The sequence below is a fragment of the Impatiens glandulifera genome, chromosome 2, assembly GCF_907164915.1.
Source record: "Impatiens glandulifera chromosome 2, dImpGla2.1, whole genome shotgun sequence".
Taxonomy (NCBI): domain Eukaryota; kingdom Viridiplantae; phylum Streptophyta; class Magnoliopsida; order Ericales; family Balsaminaceae; genus Impatiens; species Impatiens glandulifera.
Genome location: NC_061863.1, coordinates 59,389,047 through 59,408,591, shown reverse-complemented (window position 1 = coordinate 59,408,591; position 19,545 = coordinate 59,389,047). Strand labels below are relative to the sequence as shown.

Sequence of the window (19,545 nt, the reverse complement as noted above, 5' to 3'; positions counted from 1 at the left end):
TAAAAAAAAAATGATTGGGAGAACTATTTTGTGGAGCGACTCGTATAGCGAAAGTGACTTCGGTGTTATACGAAAGTGACCTCGTTGTTATACAAAAAGAACGAGGTCTCTTTTGTATAACAGTGAAGTCACTTTCGTATAACAACGAAGTCACTTTCGCTGTACGAGTCGCTCCCCAAAGTAGTGCTCCCTATCATTCCTTTTAAAAAAAATTGATACTCTCATTTATTTTCTAATTTTTTTATTAAAAATATATGATTTTTTATTCAAATTTTTATTAATTAATTTTGAAAATAGTTCATACAATGCAATGAAATTAATAAAATGATAATAATAGTGTTAAGGTGAAAGAAGTAAATGTTAGTAATTAACATTTTCAACTTCCCGTAGGGTTTTAGGTATATTCCCATTTGCCATTCTCTTTGTGTTTGAAGATTCAACAATGCCGGTGGCTGCCGTCGCAAGGATCGCCGGAAGAAAACGCTTCAACAGTACTCCTTTCCTTGCCGCAATCTGTCTCTTCCTAGCTAGCTAGCTAGCTAGATCAATCAATGACGGGCCGCAGAGACGGTCTGTTGAATGGAATTCGAGGATCGAGAATTCTGACCGCCATTACCATCGGTTTGGTCCTGGGATGTATCTTCGCCTTCGTTTCCCCCAATGGATTCTTCTTCGTACCAAAACAAGAAGAAGATCTAATAACAAAATATACTACTTCACAGGTATGAAATCTAATCTATCAATTCTAAACTTTAATTTCTAGATTGCTTCCGTTGACTTACATCATCACGGTAATGAGGCAGGTTTTAGGTCAAGTTCTTAGTTAGTATAGTATGAGATAATTGATGATTGAATGATCCATTTCAATCATCAAATTTCCATTGTCAATTCATCTTCTTTGTTTATTATTATTATTATCTATAACAGGCTGCCTGTGAATCATCATCATCATCATCGGACAGGATTAATATGTTGAAATCGGAGCTTGTATCAATTTCAGATAAAAACTCAGTTTTAAGTAAACAAATCAAAACCCTAAGAGATAGACTTCAATTGACTGAGAAAACTAAAGATCAAGCTCAGAAGCAAGTGTTAGTGTTAAACGAACAACACAAAGCTGGTCCTTTCGGTACAGTAAAGGGCTCAAGAACAAACCCTACTGTAATCCCTGATGAATCTATAAACCCTAGATTATCAAAAATACTGGAGAAACTTGCTATTAACCGTGAGCTTATAGTCGCCCTAGCCAATTCAAACGTGAAAGATATGTTAACCGTTTGGTTCACCAACATCAAAAGAGTAGGGATACCGAATTACTTAGTCGTAGCCCTCGACGAAGAAATCGTGAGTCTCTGCAAATCGAACCAAGTTCCATTTTACAAAAGAAACCGAGACGAAGAACGAGTGGAATCAATCGGAAGAACAGGCGGTAACCATGCCGTTTCAGGTTTGAAATTCCACATCTTAAGAGAATTCCTTCAATTAGGATACAGTGTTCTTCTATCAGACGTGGATATCATCTACTTACAAAACCCTTTTGATCATATCTACCGCGACTCCGACATTGAATCAATGTCGGACGGCCACGATAACATGACGGCATACGGGTATAACGATGTTTTCGACGATGTTTCAATGGCTCGTTACGTTCGTACGATACGTATTTGGGTTTATAATTCGGGATTCTTTTACATAAGACCGAGTGTTCCTTCAATTGAGCTGTTGGATCGTGTGGTTGGTCGGCTTTCTAGGGAAGCGGAGGCGTGGGATCAGGCTATGTTTAATGAAGAATTGTTTTATCCGTCGCATTTGGATTATGATGGGCTTCATGCTTCGAGAAGGACGATGGATTTGTATATGTTTATGAATAGTAAAGTGTTGTTTAAGACGGTGAGGAAAGATTCTAAATTGGGAAATTTGATGCCTGTGATTGTTCATGTTAATTATCATCCGGATAAGCTTCCCAGAATGAGAGCTGTTGTGGAATATTATGTCGATGGGAAGAAGGATGCTTTGAATGGATTTCCTGATGGGTCTCAATGGTGACAATTCATTTAATTAAATGTTGTACTTTTATATATGATAAGGGTAACGAAACTAAACTAAGGTCACAAATCTTACCCTCATACACGATATTTCCACAATGGCATTTAAAATAATAATATAATTTTTCACTTTATATTTTTTCGTTCTTTCGTATTTCTTTCACACTCTTCTATATGGGCCATGGCGTTCTTTTTCATTCTTCAGTTTCAGATATTACCTTCTTAATTGTTGTCTACTTTTTTTATCATTTTAGTTACAAGAGAAAAAATAATTATTTAATACTTTTTTAAAAAAGTTAAAATGATATATTTAATATATTAGACACCAATATTTAAACATGTTAGTCTAAAATTTAACAAACAAAATGCTTATAAAAAAAAAAGTTTATAAACTTTATTTTGATTTGAAAGAAAGTTACAAAGTATAGTCTTATTTAAATTTACACTTGCCTGATTTAGATATTTAGAAAACAGAAATGAACGGCTCTCTCTTAAACACATCCCCTATAACAGATAGGGGTGGGTCGATACGGTACACCTTAGTGTTTTATCCATATTTTACCTAAAATTTCGGTATGCAAAAAATGCATACCTTTACCTTACATTAATTTCAATATACCTTAATTTCGGTATACAAAAATTTCATACTTTTACCTTACCTTGATTTCGGTATACCTTAACTTCGGTACGGTATCAGTATTATACCTTTCATACCTAAAAAACATATTAACTTAAAAAAATTAATCCATCGATAATGTAGATTGCACATATTGAATAATATTTCAGTTCAGTATAATTATATTTTAATATTATTCAAAAATTATATTCTATAATTAAATTAATATCAAATATATTTAATTATTTTCTTATAAATATTATATATATATTTATATATATTTTAACTTATAAATACTATTTCGGTATATCTCGTTATATCAAAATTTTAAAAATTTATACATTTACCATACCAATAATTTCGGTATATATTATACCTTACATTTTTTCGATATACCTTAAATATCGATATTTTCGGTATATCTTTAAAATTGATAAAAAAAAATTCCCTAAATAAAAGATAGTTGTTCTACTCTCACATACATACACCAGACGCAAGGATGGCTCGGCTCGTGCATACATGCTACTCTCAATGTCCTCTTCTTTATTTATTTATTTATTTATTTATTTAAAACTTGTGGTCAATGCAAGTGTCCCACCTCACTTTGGAACTGAACATGAATTTTAACCATAATAATTAATGTTAGAATATTAATCTAATTTAATTATTGATTTCCTCTTAATTTAATTATAAAATATATTTTAATTTATTTTTTTAAACTCATACCATTTAAATTTTAATTACAATATCTAACCAATCAAATTCACGTATTAGATTATCAATTAGATTGTTGATAACTTGATCATATAACTTATATTTATAATAAGTTAAAAATAATAAGTTAAAATATCAAACTTATTTTAAAAATAAAAAATTAAGTATGATATTTTAAAATAAAATCACCAAAAAAAGACCACTTTATTTTTTTTAATAAAATTATTTATATATATAAATCATTTTATTTTTTCAATTTTTTAACATTACAATTACAACAACTTTATTTGTCTTCACTTTTATCGTAATTCTATCAATCTTGTTATATTTCTAAAACATTATTTTCAAACATAATAATATAAAAATATAATTATATATAAACTAATTATAAAATAAATAAAAAAATTTATTACCCCTTGTATATACATTATTTAGTCTTATATATATATTATTATTATTATCATTTTTAACAAATTATAATTTAATATACCAATAAAAAAATATTAATATTAATTTTAAATTTAATATAATATTATATATATATATATATATATATATATATATATATATATTATTAGGGAAGGGAATGGGAGAGGGAATAATGCGACTAATTTGATTAGTCAAAAAAATAATAAAATTTCTCCCTCCTCACTTTTTATCTTTTTTCCAGACCAGTGATGCAGTGACACATCGTTCTCTTCCCCGTTCCTCCCTCAAATTCCCTTTCCCTATTACTATATATATATATATATATATATATATATATATATATATATATATATATATATATATATATATATATATATATATACTTTTGGGCATATTAAATTTACCATTATTTTTTTTTACTGTTCTTGTTATCTGTGTGAGCAAATCATACCCTCTATCTAGTTTGTTTCATTTGGAACTATATTGGTTTAGTTTGGAACATTCAATGAAATTAGCATTTGTATGACATGTAGGGCTAGTTTGATTCAGCTTATTCTCAGTTTATTGTTATTTAGATGTATGTTTATATGATCTCACAGCTTATTTAATAGTTAAACTTTTGTAGGTTTGATTTAGCTTATATGCCCAATTTATTTATTTTTTATATTTATAATATTATTTAATAATTAATTATATATATAATGTTATATATATTTATTAATTTAATTTTAAATATTAATAAATAATTTAAATTAAAAATAGTATATATTTAAAAATAAATTATATTAATATATTAATATTTATTAATTTTTGTTAATATATAATTTTAAATATTAATAAATAACTTAAATTAAAAATTAATATATTTTAAAATAAAAGATATAAATAAATAAAGTAATTTATTATTATTATATATATTTTTCACTTTTCAACCCTCCCTCTACTATTCAATCTTTTCAATTGTCAATTTATCTGTGAGTTTTCTCACCCTATTAGTATTATCCTTTTTTAGTTAGGTCACGTTTAATTCATTTCAATTGTAATAAGGACTTTTATAATTAATTAAAACTAAATTAATTTTTAAAACTACAATTATAAATAAAAAAAATACTGTCTATTTATATTTCATATTTTGCTTAATTATTTTATATATTAAGATACATATATTATAAATAAAAATATATTTAAATGTATATTTTTTATTATAATAATTTTATATAAATATATAAAAATATTATAAATATATGGAATATATGAGAGAGAATAAATAAAATTATTAAAAAGAGATGAAAGAGAATGAATAAAATAATTAAAAAATAATAAATAGATGAGAGAGAATTAATATAAAAAGGGAGGTGCTTTTCCCACACCTCCCATATTCCCACCCTTGCCTTCACTTCTCAATTAACTCCCAAATTACTTATTTATCCCTTTCATTTTTATATATTTACCTTTCTTATTTAATTAACTTATTTTATTTTATTTAATTATTAAGTTTTTTTTATTAAATATAATTAATTAATTAATTTTTAATATGTTTTTTTAACTTTATTTATTTAATTAAAAATACAAAATATTATTAATTTTATATTATAATTATATAAAATATATTAAATATTAAAAATGTATACTAATTTAATAAAATATAAATATTTAATATTTTATTATATTAATTATATATATATTTTAAAATACTTATAAAAATTCATTTTTTTTATAAATAAAATTATTTAACAAATAAATAAGATAAAGTCTTTATTATATTATATATTAATAATTAGTCAAATTAAATATAATGTTTTACTTAATAATATAAACGATAACATTTGCATAATATTTTTAATAATATTTTTTATTAAAATATTTATTTTATATAAAATATTTATTTTATTTTAATTAATTTATTATAATATTATTATTAATATATAATATTTAAAATTAATTATATATCTTTTAAATTTTTTATTTTTTAAATAGAAAAAATATTAAAAATTAATTAATTAATTATATTTCATGATAAAAAAATTAATAATTAAATAAAATAAAATAAGTAAAATAAATCTGAAAGGTAAATATATAAAAATAATAGGGATAAATAAGTAATTTTTGAGTTAATTAAGGAGTTGAATGGCGGCGGAAATATGAAAAGGGTGAGAAAAACAATTTGCTATTTAAAAATGATAAGAGAAAAAAACGCTGAAATTATAATACGCAATAGAGATAGAGAGAAAATTGAGTTTAAACGCAAATAATGTGTTTGATTATAATTTTTTGGGTAAACTTATTACACAAAGTTACTTTTGCTGCAGCTCATACTTGACTTATTAATGCTAAATCAAACTTGACACTATTCAGAACAACTAAAAAAAATCATAATATATACAATAAAAAAAACTTAATATTAAATAAAATAAAGCATTATAATATATTGATGATAATTTTATTGATTTTATCAGTTTTCCACATACTATCTATCTATAAATAAGTCCATTAGCACTAACGCTTATTCGTCTTCTCTTGGGTCAATGAGCCGACAAACTTGTGACCCCTCTCTTTCTCTCCTCCACAATTTCTCTCGGCGTTAATAATTTGATCTAATCTAAAAAAAAGAATAAAAATAAAAAAAAGTACAATTCAGTTTCTGCTCCGTCTCACCGTGAAGTATGGCAGTGACGGATTTCTTCGCCGGAGAGATTGCCTTCGAGCTCCTCAAGAAGCTACTAATTATCTCGAGGAGAGCTTGTTTATGCAAGGCTAGTGCTGAGCAGCTTGCTCAGGCCATTCAGAACTTGCTTCCGATAATCAAAGAAATCATGCACTCCGGAGTCGAATTACCGCCTCAACGGCAACGACAGCTTGACACGATTTCACGACGCCTCCTCAGCGCATCGGAACTCGCCGACAAAGTTCAGCAATCCGGCCGGTGGAATGTCTACAGAAATCTCCGATACGCGAGGAAGATGGAGAAGATCGAGAAAGAGATTTCTCAATTCGTCAACGGTCCAATGCAGTGTCACATCCTCGCGGATATACACCATACTCGGTTCGAAATTAGTGAAATGGCTGAAAGGTTTGATCGAATTGATCATCGCCTTCGAGGCATGAAGATTGGTGGTGTCACTGATGACGTTAGGAAGATGGATCTTGATGAACATGAGATGTATGAGAGTAATTATGTGAATTTTGGTATAGAAATGAAGGTAGCGATGAGGAAAGTGAAGGAGATGATTCTACTTAGGAACGATATAACCGTTTCTGGTATTTGCGGGATGCCAGGTTGTGGTAAGACGACTCTTGCCAGAGAGCTTCGTAAAGAAGATGAAGTTAAAAGTAAGTAACTAACTCTCTATCATTATCCTTCTATCTACAACGATGATGATGATGATCCGATGCTCATATTCCTTCTTAATATTGTTTCAGGTTCCTTCAATGAAATCCTGTTCCTGACTGTATCGCAATCACCAAAAGTGGAAGAATTGAAATCGAGAATTTGGACAAGCATTCATGGAGGACCAGCCAATGCACGCTCACAATGGAATCAAATATCAGAATTCAGTATAGTTAATAATAAGCGAGTACTGGTGATTTTGGATGATGTCTGGTCTGAATCTGTTCTTCAACAGCTTATAAGTTGCAGAAATATCCCTGGCTGCAAATTCCTTGTGGTGTCTAGAATCAAGTTCTCGCAATTGTTCATCGACGCCACTTACGAATTGAAGCTATTGAACCAAGATGAATCCATGTCCTTGTTTTGCCACTTTGCATTCGGCCAAACATCCATTCCTCTTGGCACTAATCAGAAACTAGTCAAACAGGTAAATCGAAGAAAAAGATGATGATAAATGAATACTCATCTTCTTCCCTACTACTAATAATTTATCTTCTTCTATATATTCACTAATAGGTGGTGGATGAATGTAAAGGCCTTCCTTTAGCACTTAAAGTGATTGGTTCATCGTTAAGAGATCAACCTGAATTAATATGGACAAATGCGAAGAACAAGCTATCAAGATGTCAATCTATAGGCGAGTCTCACGAGAATCAATTGCTCGAAAGAATGAAACTAAGCATTGATTATCTCGACTTCAAAGTTCAAGAATGTTTCATGGATTTAAGCTGTTTTCCAGAGGACATGAGGATTCCACTCGACGTGTTCGTCAACATATCTATTGAATTACACGACATTGATAAGGAAGAAGCTTTCGCAATCCTCCTCGAGCTCTCCAACAAGAATCTCATCACTCTGGTAGAAGAAACACGATCAGGGGAGAGTTACAGCAGTTACTACGACATCTTCATAACTCAACACGACGTTCTGAGGGATCTCGCAATTCACTTGACGAATAAGAAGGATGTGAATGAGAGGAAACGGTTACTCATGGCGAGAAGAGAAACAGAGCTTCCGAATGAATGGAGAAGGATGAAAGATGAACCGTTTCGTGCTCGGATTGTTTCGTTGCAGACATGTGAAATGAAAGAACACGAATGGTTCAATATGGATTTCCCTGAAGCCGAAGTTCTAATTCTCGATCTCTCGTCATCCGATGAATATTTCCTTCCTCCGTTCATCCATAACATGCCGAAGCTCAAATCGTTAATAGTGATCAACCATGGGAGGAAGAACACAACCATTAATAACCTATCAGTCTTCACAAACATGAACAACTTAAGAAGCCTCTGGTTCGAGAAAATATCAATCCCTAAACTACTTCCGCCATTCGAGAAACTTCAAAAGCTATCTCTAATACTCTGCAACATAAACAACAGTCTTCACCATCCCAATCTCTTCCCTAATCTCTCAGATCTCACCATAGATCACTGCAACGATTTCACCGAATTACCTATAACCGTTTGTCATCTACAACGCCTTGAATCACTAAGCATTACAAACTGCCATGGCCTCCGTGAACTTCCTTCAAACCTGGGGAGACTGGGTTGTTCTTTACGGATTCTCCGGCTGTACGCCTGCGCCTCTCTGAAGGAACTTCCGGCGGGAATGGGAGATCTGAAGCGGTTGGAGTATGTTGATATATCTGAGTGTGTGAAGGTGAAATCTTTGCCGGATGATATTGGTGGTATGGTGAGATTGGAGAAGATAGAGATGAGGCAATGCCCGCAAATCTGGAATGTTCCTGAATCGGCGGCGGCGTTGGAATCGCTGAGACGCGTGATTTGCGATGAGGAGATATCGTGGATGTGGCGAGATCTGCAGAACGCTTTGCCTAATCTTTTTGTTCAAGTTGTGCAGGAAAGGTTTGATTTGGATTGGCTTTTAGAAGATTAGTGTTATTATTATTATTATTATTATTATTATTATTATTATTATTATTATTATGCTTACCTTTTTCTTAATTAAAATAGTATGTACATCCTTCATAATTCCCTATTATTATTGTACATTATTATTATTATGCTTACCTTTTTCTTAATTAAAATAGTATGTACATCCTTCATAATTTCCTATTATTATTGTAAATTATTATTATTATTATTAATTATTAATTATTATTATTAGTATTAGTATTCTTAAATGTTGTATTAACTTTCATAAACATAAAATAAAAATAGGAGTTATAATTCTAGAAGTTAGGGTGATATTGGGTTTAAGTTTAGTAAAAAAACTTATTATTTATTAAACATCTATGTATCTCATTTCTTTTTTAAATAATATTTATCTAATGGTTAATAAAATAAATTGTTGTAAATTTAATTTTCTTAATTGCATATTTTAAAAACAAATCTTATAGCTCTAATTTCTAAAAATTTGTATAATCTCGTGACAAACTATATTAGAACAAATTTTTATTAATTAAATTATTTAATGAATTAAAAAAATTATCACACTAACTATTAAACAACTAATATAACTAAATCAATTTTAATAATGTAATGTTGAACTAATTAATTTTTAGAAAAATCTATTACATGAATGTAAATAATTAGGAATCTTAACAAATGAAGGAGAATATGAATAAGATCTATAAAAGTAGGGAATAAGAATTTGATAGAAGTTTAGTATTTAATTATTTTTATGTCTATTCATCATTCATTCATTTTTCTATATATATTCACCTTCACAATTATTTTTTCAAAATACAGACCTCATTTTTTTAAACTAATTAACTAATCCACAAGTTACACATTTCTCTCTTTAAATTAATTAATTATTTTATTCTAAAAATATATAAAAAAATTAAAATTAATAATATTTAAAATATATTACATTAATATTAAAATAATACATTTATTTTATTTTACTTAATTTTATAAATATAATATATATAATTAAAATCAAACATAATAAATTAAATAATTTTAAATAAATATTATAAACTAAAATAAAATATATTACATAAAAGTTAAAATAAAATACATTAAACAAAAATTAAAATAAAATATATTTTTTATCTTGAATAAAAAAATTATCTTGATATATTTTATTCATACAATTTTTTAGTAATTGATATTGGATTGATTAGAAGGAAATGGGAAATCATTGATATTAGGTGCACCCAAAACTTTTGTAATTTTTTTTTATATAAACACCTAATATCAATATATCATACTAATTACATTTTCTTTAAATCCTTAAGAACAAAATATATTATGGAAGAGAAAAATAAATATGAAAATGATTTCATTCTACCAAATTTAAGTGATTGGATGAATCTGTGTACAAGGGATTTAATTTACTAATCATTAATTTATACTCTCCCACCAAACATCTATTTTCAATCATATTCCTATTTTCCACTAAAAAATCACTAACTAATCATGTCTTTAATTAAAAGTTATTATGTTAACAAAATAATAGTACTCAAAACCCACCATGCTAGTTGAAATAATAAGATTCGTTAAATTGAGGTAGAATCATGATTATGGAAAATTATGCAATATTGCTAATTTTTTAAAGGAAAAAAAAAACAATACTCATGAAGATGTGAAATTGCAACTTGCAATCAACCCACTTTCTTAGAAAGTCTTCATTACTACATTGTCATTTTTAAATAGATTGACTATAAGTTTGACATCTTTTAGTGTTTTGTGATACTGAACTTATATATAAATTTGTATAGTTTACAAATATAAAAATACCTTTTTTTTACTTCTCACTTATTAAAATAAAAATGGTTGAAAAGTAGTTATTTTTGCATAAACATCAAAGAAAACGAAGTACATTGGAAATTAGGGTTGAAAAGGAAAGCTGATGTCGTCCCTTGGCATGCTAATCCTAGTGGTTCTTCTAGTTCTTAGGATTTGTTTGGTTTCTATTTTTTAGTTTCTTAGGATGGCTCCCAGTTTATTTATAAAAGAAAAACTATTTACAAGATTATGCACTAGTACTTCAAAGTGCTATACCAATTCATGGATATTATTTTAATCATAATTTGGTTAAGAGTTTTATTTATTTATTTTATTATTATTAATTTTAAGAAATTAAATAACATCATTTTCTTTTTAAGAGTGATTATGTGAGGAGAATTTTGAATTTTACTTTAAAGACGTCTTAAGTTTAGGTGAAGTTCATTCATTCGTGTTACATATCTTTATATAATAAACTATAATTTATAAAAAAGAAAAAGTTATTTTGTTTCTCCCCTATTTTTTTATTTTCTTAAAAGATAAAAAAATAATATTATCTAACAAAAACCTAAATTAAATGGTGGATTTTTTTTTATCAAATAATTGGATATTTGGTCCAAGGATAATTGAGTGGAGTACAAATTTGAGAACTTTCTCGGAAACATCAATACAATTTCTAAGCTCTTCAACTTTCCACTCAAGCCTTTTTTTGACTTGATTTTCTTTTCACATTCTCATTTCTTTAGATATTGACCTATTTGAAAGTTCAATTATTTTATATCTTTGCTACTAAAGTTTATTATTCTTTTAATCAAATTGCTCATGCTAGTTTTATTGCAATTTTTACAATAATTCGACTACAAGATCAATTTATTAGCTTTGTTTTCCTATGTTATCTATTTGCTTCTTAGGTCTAGATGTGTAAGACTAAAAGCTCTTGTAAAAAAAAATTAACGTATTTGATTATCATATATGAATTTAGATCTCCGAATAATTCTCCAAACACCCGGATTCATTATCATTTACTTTGGATACTCCAACCACAATACAAATTATGATGGGCTTCATGCTTCGAGAAGGACGATGGATTTGTATATGTTTATGAATAGTAAAGTGTTGTGTAAGACGTTGAGGAAAGATTCTAAATTGGGAAATTTGATCACAGATTATAAGCTTCCCAGAATGAGAGCTGTTGTGGAATATTATGTCGATGGAAAGAAGGATACTTTGAATGGATTTCCTGATGATCTGAATGGTGACAATTTTATAATTTAACAACTCGTTAAGAGTTTAAGATTTTTAATCATTTCATATTTTGTGTATTTTGACGATAATATAAGGAATGTCACGAACTCTACCCATAGCTAAAAAAAAAAATATGATTTTTTTTTATATTTTTTTCACTTTATATTTCATGTCCTTTCATAATTCTCCGTCACTTTCACTATCTTATCTTCGGCAATTCAGAGATTTATTCTTTTCAGGCTTGCTATGTCTTTTTCATTCTCCTTCTTCTTCAGCTTCAGTAGGATTCAACAAATTAGGATTCAAGTATGTGTCTTGTTTAGATCTATTTAGTATCTTTATTACTATCTACTTCTAAATTCTATGAAAAGTTTTGGATGCATTTTGCGTTTGGTTTTAAGTTTCTAATAGAATTTTGGAATGTTTTCTCTCGAAAATTAAAACTCTTGTTTTTGTCTCGAAAGTTTTCATTTTTGGGAATCCATAAATTGAATAAGGTTTAGATTTCCATATTATCATCAAAATACACCAAATATGAAATGATTAAAAATCTTAAACTCTTTGCGAGTTGTTAAATTATAAAATATTTTTTAATTGTAAAATTTCAAATATAAACAAATCATAAAATTAATCATCAAAACATGTCTAATTTGAAGATTTCGTCACCCGAACGGCTTTTGGATGTCATAGATCTCCGAAAAATACACAATTAAAAAAAAAATGTCTCAGTCCGTCAAACGTACACAGAGTTATGTCCTTCCATTATGACGTTTTCTCTCGAAAGTGCGTTTTTATCCTGAAAACCGAAAATAAAATTTTCAGAACGTTTTTTCTTTATTTTCGAGACGTTTTTGTCCTAATATTTTTTTTATTTTCGGAACGTTTTCTCCCGAAAAGTTTCATTTTAATTATAACTTAGGGAATCTTTTCCGCATAATTTTCTTTTATCATTCTAATTATAACATGATCAACCATTCTATATATATATAAAAGAGAAAAATAATTATTCAGTGTTTTAAAAATATTAAAACATGTTAGTGTAAAATTTAGCAAATAAAATGCTTATAAAAAAGGAGGTTATAAACTGTATTTTGATTTGAAAGAAAGTTACAAAGTATAATCTTATTTAATTTTACACTTTAGCCTGATTTAATAATTTGAAAGTGTGAACGTGGCTATATTTAGAAAACAGAAATGAACGGCTCTCTCTTAAACACATCACCCCTATAGATATTAGCTAGGTTGTTCTATATTTAGAAAACATAATTGTTAATCTGAATTTTAATCATAATAATGTCAGAATATTTATCTAATTTAATTATTAATTTCCCTTAATTTCAATATAACTATATTTTTAAAAATAAATTCAAACTCACATCTAACTAACTTACTAGTCACTAAAGTAATTTTTAACTATAATGTCTAATTAATCAAATTCATGTATTAGATTATCACTTAAACTTAAATGGTGGATAACTTGATCGGATAACTTAATTTAATTAATTAAAAATATGTTAAAAATATCAAATTTATTTTAAAAATATAAGTGTGCTACTCTAAAATAAAATCAACAAAAATACCATTTACTTTTTTAATAAACTTATTTATATATATAAAATTATATATTTTTTTATTTTTTAATACTGTCTCCATTTGATAAGGAGTATAGCAGTATAAATATAGTATAATTATAATTACAATAATTACAAAGTTTATTAAATGTTTAGTTGTATACATTTATAATTACACTAACTTAATCACTATAATTTATACCCTAAATTAAGTATAAAATTGTAATTGGATTCACCTTTTACAAATCTTTAATATTTTTTATTTCATTATTATTCTCATATTGTTTTTATTATAATTATATTTCTCTCTTATTTATCCTCCTATTTGTCTCTTTATCTTCTTTGTTTCATATTCTTTTACCTTTCTTCTTATTTATTTATCTTAAATAAAAATAATATATTTTATTTATTTTATTATTTTATTTGTGATTGTGTTTATACTGTTGATAGTATTAATTATTTATAAATATTTATATAATAATAAAAGTTAAATTATAATAATTATAATACAATAATAATATTTATCTAAAAAATATATTTAAATAATAGTTATATGTTATTTTTTATTATTTTATAATACAACTACTTATAAGATAAATACTAAAATAATAATTAAAAATATTTTATTTAAATAAGGATAAATAATCTTTTACACTTCTTAATACATTTTTATACTACCAACCAAACAAAAAATAATAACTTATATAATTTATACTTATTTTATATTCTCAATTAAACACTAATAACTTATATGATTTATATCTTCTAATACTTCTTTACAATTTATACTCATTATTTTCAAACATAATAATATAAAAATATAATTATATATAAATTAATTATAAAGTAAAAAATTGAGAAAAATATACATTTTTTTTTATGCTTCATTCATATATATATATATAAAAGGAAATTAGATGAAATAACCTAATAATAACTAAAACTTTAAAAATGACGTAGCTCAATAATTTTCTACTTTTCATTTTCCCTCTGTTTAGTTTGTTTGATTTGGAAGTATATTTGTTTAGTATGGAACCTTCAATGAAATTAGCATTAGTATGAAATGTCTTCAGAACAACTAAAAAATCATAATACATACAATAAAAAAAACTTAATAGTTAAATAAAATAAAGCATTATAATATAATCATGATAATTTATTGATTTTCAGTTTTCCACATTCTATCTAATTATCTATCTATAAACAAGCCCATTAGCACTAACGCTTATTCGTCTCTTAGACGCTGGTCAATAGGCCGACAAACTTGTGACCCCTCTCTCTCTCCTCCACAATTTCTCTCCGCGTTAATAATTTGATCTAATCTAAAAAAAATAAAATTTACAATTCGGTTTCTGCTCCGTCTCACCGTGAAGTATGGCGGTGACGGATTTCTTCGTCGGAGAGCAGTGGCGGACCCACAGGGGGCCCGGGCCTCCCCCAATCAGGGTAAAACTTTTAATATATTATATATATGTTTATTAAATAAGGTTTTGCCCAAGTGGTTTTGGAGCTGAAATGTATAGTAGAGGTCAGGTGATCAAACCCTGCCTCTAACATTGCTTTTTATAAAATTTTTATTTTATACAAACATTATTTTTTAATATTTATAATAAACGAACTCTTCCTTTTATAAAAATTAATAAAAAAACTAATTCATAATTATAGTATTCTAATTTCAAATATAATTTTATTAAAGTAATTATTATTAATATTTTATTTTATACAAAAAAATATTTTCTAAAATACAATATTTATAATAATACATAAATTTTAGTTAATATATAAATAACATTTATTTATATAAGTTAAAATATAAAGAATTATATATAAAATAATGAAAATTATATAATATTATTATTTATTTTAAAACTATATTTATATTATAGTTTATTTAAATATATATATATTTTATTAATTTTAATATAATTAATAATACAAATTACTTATAAATATAAGGGTAAAATAACCATTTATATAAATATAAGGGTAAAATATTATTTTATATTTCTTAATTTTAAATTATTTCAACAAATAAATGTATTTGTTAGATTTTATTTAGGGGTTGTAACACATATTTATTTTTAATCATTTATTTTATGTAGGATATAGAATAATGAAGATGTTCTATAAACGAATTTGTACTTCTACATTAATTATTGAGCCTACTAATGAGTCTAATGTTACTGATCAAATATACATGGTTAGAATATAGCATATCAAAAGATGCATCATTTTGTTTTTGGTGTTATCTTTTCAAACCTTTAAATAGAGAAAACGTAGATGATACATTTATAGGAGATGAGTACAAAAATTGGAAAAGAGCATTAGAAAGATTCAATCGTCATATGAGAACTTCAAATAGTTGTCATAATGAATCTAGAATTCAATTTGAATCATTTTAAGATCAAAGACATAACGTGAGAAACGTTTACGTACACATGGTCGTGATATAGAAATAAATTATCACACATGTTTAACGACAATATTTGATGTAACACGCTTTTTATTGAGGCAAGGATTACCTTTTCGAGGACATGATGAGTCAAGTAGTTCATCAAATAAAAAAAATTTCTTGAATTGATTGATTGGTATAGGCAACGTAATGAAGATATTTGTCTTCTTTTGTACCGACTCAGGGACAAGAATAATTTAGTAATTGTGCTTATTTGTATTTTTATGTAATTATCGAGTAAAATTTTAATTAAAAATGCATTTATTTGATAGCCAAAAATGCACGTTATTATGTATTTGGCCCCCCCGAGAAAATATTTCTGGGTCCGCCACTGTCGGAGAGATTGCCTTCGAGCTCCTCAAGAAGCTACTAATTATCTCGAGGAGAGCTTGTTTATGCAAGGCTAGTGCCGAGCAGCTTGCTCAGGCCATTCAGAACTTGCTTCCGATAATCAGAGAAATCAAGCACTCCGGCGTCGAATTACCGCCTTAACGGCAACGACAGCTTGACACGATTTCACGACGCCTCGTCAGCGCATCGGAACTCGCCGACAAAGTTCAGCAATCCGGCCGGTGGAATGTCTACAGAAATCTCCGATACGCAAGGAAGATGGAGAAGATCGAGAAGGAGATTTCTCAATTCGTCAACGGTCCAATGCAGGCTGATCATGTGGAGGAGAAGAAGCCACCTAAAAATTAAAAGTTGTTAAGATTAAAAGCTGTTAAGATTAAGACATCTATTAATTTAAAATATTAATTAAGTCATTTATGTTTCTTATGTTTTTACGCCAATCTATTAGGCCTTGTCATCACTGTTATTTCTAACAAATTCCAGATAAAAGGATCTGATATTCTAAATTGTTTAATTACGTATTTTGGAATTGAAGAGCACTAGCTCAACAATTTTCTTCAAATTTTCTTTTTGGTATCATTTCTAATCTCATTTCCTTCCTTGATCTTCCTTGAAAAACCCTAAGGGTGTGTTTGATAGCCCTGGAATTGGTATTGGAATTGGAATTGGAGGGTCCAATTCCAATTCTTATGTTTGTTAGACACTTTAATATTAAGAATTGGAATTGGAATTAGAATTCCAATGGAATTCAATATAGTGTAATTTGATAGTTCTCAATTCCTATCTTTTTAGGTCGGAATTGTAATTCCAAATTAACACGTTTTTCATGTTTTTGACATGTTTAACACGTTTTTCACACATTAAACACGTTTTACACGTTTTTAACACGTTTTTTTACACGTTTAACATATTTTCATATTTTGGCACGTTTAACACGTTTTGGCACGTTTAATACGTTTTTGGCACGTTTAACACGTTTTTGACACATTTAACACATTTTTCACGTTCTTGACACGTCTAACACGTTTTTGACACGTTTAACATGATTTTCACGTTTTTAACACGTTTTTGACACGTTTAACATGTTTTTGTCACGTTTAACACGTTTTGACACATTTAACACGTTTTTCACGTCCTTGACATGTTTAACACGTTTTTGACACATTTAACACGTTTTTCACGTCTTTGACACGTTTAACGCGTTTTTGACACGTTTAACATTATTTTCACGTTTTTAACACATTTTTGACACGTTTGACACGTTTTTTTTTATGTTTTGGCACATTTTGCACGTTTTGGCACGTTTAACTAGTTTTTAACATATTTAACACGTTTTTGACGCGTTTAACACGTTTTCACGTTTTTGACACATGTAACACGTTTTGTTACGTTTTTGACATGTTTAACGCGTTTTCACGTTTTTGACATTTTTAACACGTTTTTTTTTTACGTTTTTGACACGTTCACCACATTTTTGACACGTTTTACACGTTTTTCACGTTTTGGCACATTTAACAAGTTTTTCATATATTTAACACGTTTTTGACACGTTTAACACGTTTTCACGTTTTTGACACATTTAACACATTTTTTTACGTTTTTGACACGTTTACCACATTTTTGACACGTTTAACATGTTTTGGCACGTTTAACAAGTTTTTCACATGTTTAACACGTTTTTGACACGTTTAACACGTTTTTGACACATTTAACATTTTTTTTTACGTTTTTGACACGTTTACCACATTTTTGACACGTTTAACATGTTTTTCACGTTTTGGCATGTTTAACACGTTTTTCACATGTTTGGAACGTTTAACACGTTTTTGACACGTTTTCATATTTTTAACACGTTTAAAACGTTTTTAACACGTTGACACGTTTCACATGTTTTTTACGTTTTTGACACGTTTGACACATTTTTAACACATTTAACACGTTTAACACGTTTTAGCACGTTTAACACGTGAAAAACTGGAAAACGTGAAAAACGTGTTAAAACGTGAAAACGTGTGAAAACATGAAAAACGTGTGAAAAACGTGTTAAAATGTGTAAAAAACGTGAAAACGTTTGAAAACGTGAAAACGTGTTAAAACGTGTGAAAAACGTGTAAAACGTGTGAAAAACGTGAAAACGTGTGAATAATGTGTGAAAAACGTGTTGTAATTTTTGAAAAACTTGAAAACGTATTAAAACGTGAAAACGTGTGAAAACGTGTGAAAAACGTGAAAAACATGTGAAAAAACGTGAAATACATGAAAAACGTGAAAAACGTGTTTGAATGTGTGAAAAACGTGAAAACGTGTGAAAATGTGTGAAAATGTGTGAAAAACGTGTTAAAACGTGAAAACGTGAAAAACGTGTAAGAAACGTGAAAACGTGAAAAACGTGTGAAAAACGTGAAAAACGTGTTAAAATGTGTGAAAAATGTGAAAACGTGAAAAATGTGTGATTAATGTGTGAAAAACGTGAAAAAGTATTAAAACGTGTAAAAAACGTGAAAACGTGTAAAAAACGCGTGAAAACGTGAAAACGTGTGAAAAACGTGAAAAACATGTGAAAAACGTGAAAAACGTTTGAAAAACATGAAAAACGTGTGAAAAACGTGAAAAACGTGTTAAAACGTGTGAAAAACGTGTGAAAATATGAAAAACGTGTTAAAACGTGTGAAAAACGTGAAAAACGTGAAAAACGTGTGAAAATGTGAAAAATGTCAAAAACGTATTAAACGTGCCAAAACGTCAAAACATATTTTAAAAGTTAACATTTTGAACCGATATTTTATTTTACAAACATTGGAATTAGAATTGAATTACAATTTTATCATTTTCTCAAACATAGGAATTGAAATTGAATTACAACTATATCATTTTTCCAAACATAGGAATTGAATTGTAATTCAATGCCAATTCTCATGGAATTGGAATTAGAATTCCAATGCCAATTCCAATTCCAATTCCAATTCCCCATCATCAAACACACCCTAAATATTCTCTTCGTTGTATCAATTGGTATCAGAGCTCACCTTCCTGTTCGAC

General features: G+C 27.5%; 2 protein-coding genes across 2 annotated transcripts; both read left to right on the top strand.

Moving 5' to 3' along the window:
* The first annotated feature begins 399 nt into the window (after nt 1-399).
* On the top strand, nt 400-2,080 carry LOC124925781 (arabinosyltransferase RRA2-like). Its single transcript, XM_047465875.1, has 2 exons — nt 400-722; nt 928-2,080. Exons 1-2 carry the CDS (start codon nt 552-554, stop codon nt 2,044-2,046), a joined length of 1,290 nt encoding a protein of 429 aa, XP_047321831.1. The 5' UTR covers nt 400-551; the 3' UTR covers nt 2,047-2,080.
* A 4,242-nt stretch (nt 2,081-6,322) lies between these two features.
* Nucleotides 6,323-9,221, top strand: LOC124924132 (probable disease resistance protein At4g33300). Its single transcript, XM_047464206.1, has 3 exons — nt 6,323-7,134; nt 7,225-7,619; nt 7,709-9,221. Exons 1-3 carry the CDS (start codon nt 6,468-6,470, stop codon nt 9,086-9,088), a joined length of 2,442 nt encoding a protein of 813 aa, XP_047320162.1. The 5' UTR covers nt 6,323-6,467; the 3' UTR covers nt 9,089-9,221.
* Nucleotides 9,222-19,545: the final 10,324 nt, after the last annotated feature.